The following is a 2,637-nucleotide window of genomic DNA, read 5'->3' on the forward strand; positions in this document are numbered from 1 at the left end:
CTTTTCATTTTATATGAGCTCTCATGGAGCCCAAGCTGGATTCAAAATCACTATGTAGTGGAGGCTAGCTATTAATTCCTCAACTTTCTACCTCCATCTCCCAGAGAATCAAAAATGCTTCTCTCTGACTTTGCAATTCTAGACAACAGAGGTTTTGATCTTTTTTCCCATTTCACTAAAGCTTTGAAGAATAGTATAGATATCCTAGGTCTTCACTAAGTAGTTTTCTTACCTACTAGAAACATGGATTCTAAAAAGCTCAGAAACATGAGCTATTGTCTTCAGAATATTACGTTTGTGACACTGATGGGTCAGAGCAGATGCTGCCCACGGATCCAAGAGTAGTTTGTGTAGTTATGGCAGACTGAATCCAAATGATGTCAGATTTCAATGTAGGTAGTCATAGCCATCTCTTGAGATGGAAAAGCTGTCTGGGGTTAAGGGGTTAAGGATTGTTACTAAGTTAGTTGTTTGGCACTGAACCAGGGGAACAGTTGGCATTCAGAAGCTATATGACACATGAAAGTGACTGAACAAATCTTCCTCGATCTTCAGAGCAAAGCTAAGTAAAACTACAGTACAAGTAGAGTCACATTAGCCAGATAAAATATACAGGAGCATGCAAAGAGATTATTTCAGTGGTTATTATTTACATCTTGCAGAATTTTCTGGAAGAATATCCTCAGCAGACTATATTAAATGTCCAATGCATATACAAGATGATTACTACACAAACACTGTCATTTCTCTAGAGATCAGAGAAAGTTTTGCTGAGCAACCATCTAGAGGGAAACAGCTCAGAAAGCTAACTCAGGACATTCCTTATTGACTTCTGTGCTCATGGCAAGAGGGAACCAGACCAGCACCTTTGAATTCCTCCTTTGGGGACTGTCAGAGAAGCCACATCAACAATACATTCTCTTCCTGATCTTCCTGTGGATGTATCTGGTCATTGTAGCTGGGAATCTGCTCATTGTCCTGGCAATTAGTACTGACGTTCGACTCCACACCCCCATGTACTTCTTCCTTGCCAGCCTGTCCTGTGTTGACATCCTTTTCACCTCCACCACAGTACCCAAGGCCCTGGTGAACATCCACACCCAAAGCAGGACCATCTCCTATGCAGGATGCCTGGTCCAGCTCTATTTTTTCTTGACCTTTGGAGACATGGACATCTTCCTCCTGGCCACAATGGCCTATGATCGCTTTGTGGCCATTTGTCACCCTCTCCACTATACGATGATCATGAGCTTCCAGCGCTGCTCACTCTTGGTGATAACCTGTTGGACCCTCACAAACCTTGTTGCCATGACACACACCTTTCTCATATTCCGGCTCTCCTTCTGCTCTAAGAAGGTCATTCCAGACTTCTTCTGTGACCTGGGACCCCTGATGAAGATTGCTTGCTCTGAAACCCATATCAATGAGCTTGTGCTTCTCTTCCTGGGGGGTGCAGTCATCTTAATCCCCTTTTTGCTCATCCTGGTGTCTTATATCCGCATTGTAACAGCTATCCTCAGGGTCCCTTCTGCCCAGGGGAGACGCAAGGCCTTTTCTACCTGTGGGTCACACCTTTCTGTGGTGGCCCTGTGCTTTGGGACAGTAATAAGGGCTTACCTGTGTCCCTCATCCTCTTCCTCTAACTCAGTGGTAGAGGACACAGCAGCTGCTGTCATGTATACAGTGGTGACTCCCCTGCTGAACCCCTTCATTTATAGCCTAAGAAACAAAGACATGAAGGGAGCACTGGTCAGAATTCTCAAGGGCAAAATCTCCTTCTCCTGGGCCCAGGGACTTCTGCAGAGAAGGTGAAGGGATCCTTAATTTCAGAATATTTCAGAAATTTCTACCTCAATGTGTCTCCTTCTGAATCTCACATTTGCTTTGTCACAGTCCATTCCCTGACTCATCACCTCAAATTTCTTAGATTTGAGGAAAATGAAAATGTCTCTTTAGGCTTTGATTTGTTATAAATGGCTTTTTTGTCCACTTACTTTATAATCATATGCCCCAGAATGATGATTTAGTCAATGATAGGTAGAGTACAAAACAATTGTTTTTATGGGGAAAATTATTCTGGATTTGAAGTCTCATTTTGTTGTCCAAAAGAAAATGAAGATTTTGAAGAATATCATCCACAATGCATTTTGATCATATCCACCCTTCCTAACCACTTTCTCCAATGATTGCCCATATTCCACTCTCAAATTCATGACTTCTTCACCTATTGTATACACACTTATACATGTACTCATATGTACATATCTTCTACTGACTGAAACTAACATTCCCTACATACACAAAGGGTTTTGATTGAGTACTGGGATGTTGGGAACCTACCACGGTTGCTTTCCATAAAGAAAGTTGATTCTTCCTTTGATTGATTTGGCAGTGATCCCCCAGGTTCTCTGGCCCTTATACTCTTTCCATCCTCTCTTCCACAGTGATTCTTGCCTTCTTGTTACCTTGTGTTTTCTTGTTATTACAACACATTGCTCCACTTTTATTAATCATTTTGCTCATTTACATTTCAATGATATCCCCCCCTTTTCAGATTTCCCCTCCACAAAACCCTCATCCCATCCCCCTCCCCTTTGCCTCTATGAGTGTGCTCCACCAGCCACTCACCCCTGATCA

The 2,637-nt window shown here is 42.5% G+C and overlaps 1 protein-coding gene across 1 annotated transcript; it reads left to right on the plus strand.

The window, feature by feature from the left end:
- Positions 1-840: 840 nt before the first annotated feature.
- Positions 841-1,812, plus strand: Or1p1e (olfactory receptor family 1 subfamily P member 1E). Its single transcript, NM_001001098.1, is given in 1 exon segment — positions 841-1,812. A coding segment is annotated over 1 exon segment (972 nt).
- Positions 1,813-2,637: the final 825 nt, after the last annotated feature.

The sequence above is a fragment of the Rattus norvegicus genome, chromosome 10, assembly GCF_021556685.1.
Source record: "Rattus norvegicus strain SHRSP/BbbUtx chromosome 10, alternate assembly SHRSP_T2T, whole genome shotgun sequence".
Lineage (NCBI taxonomy): Eukaryota > Metazoa > Chordata > Mammalia > Rodentia > Muridae > Rattus > Rattus norvegicus.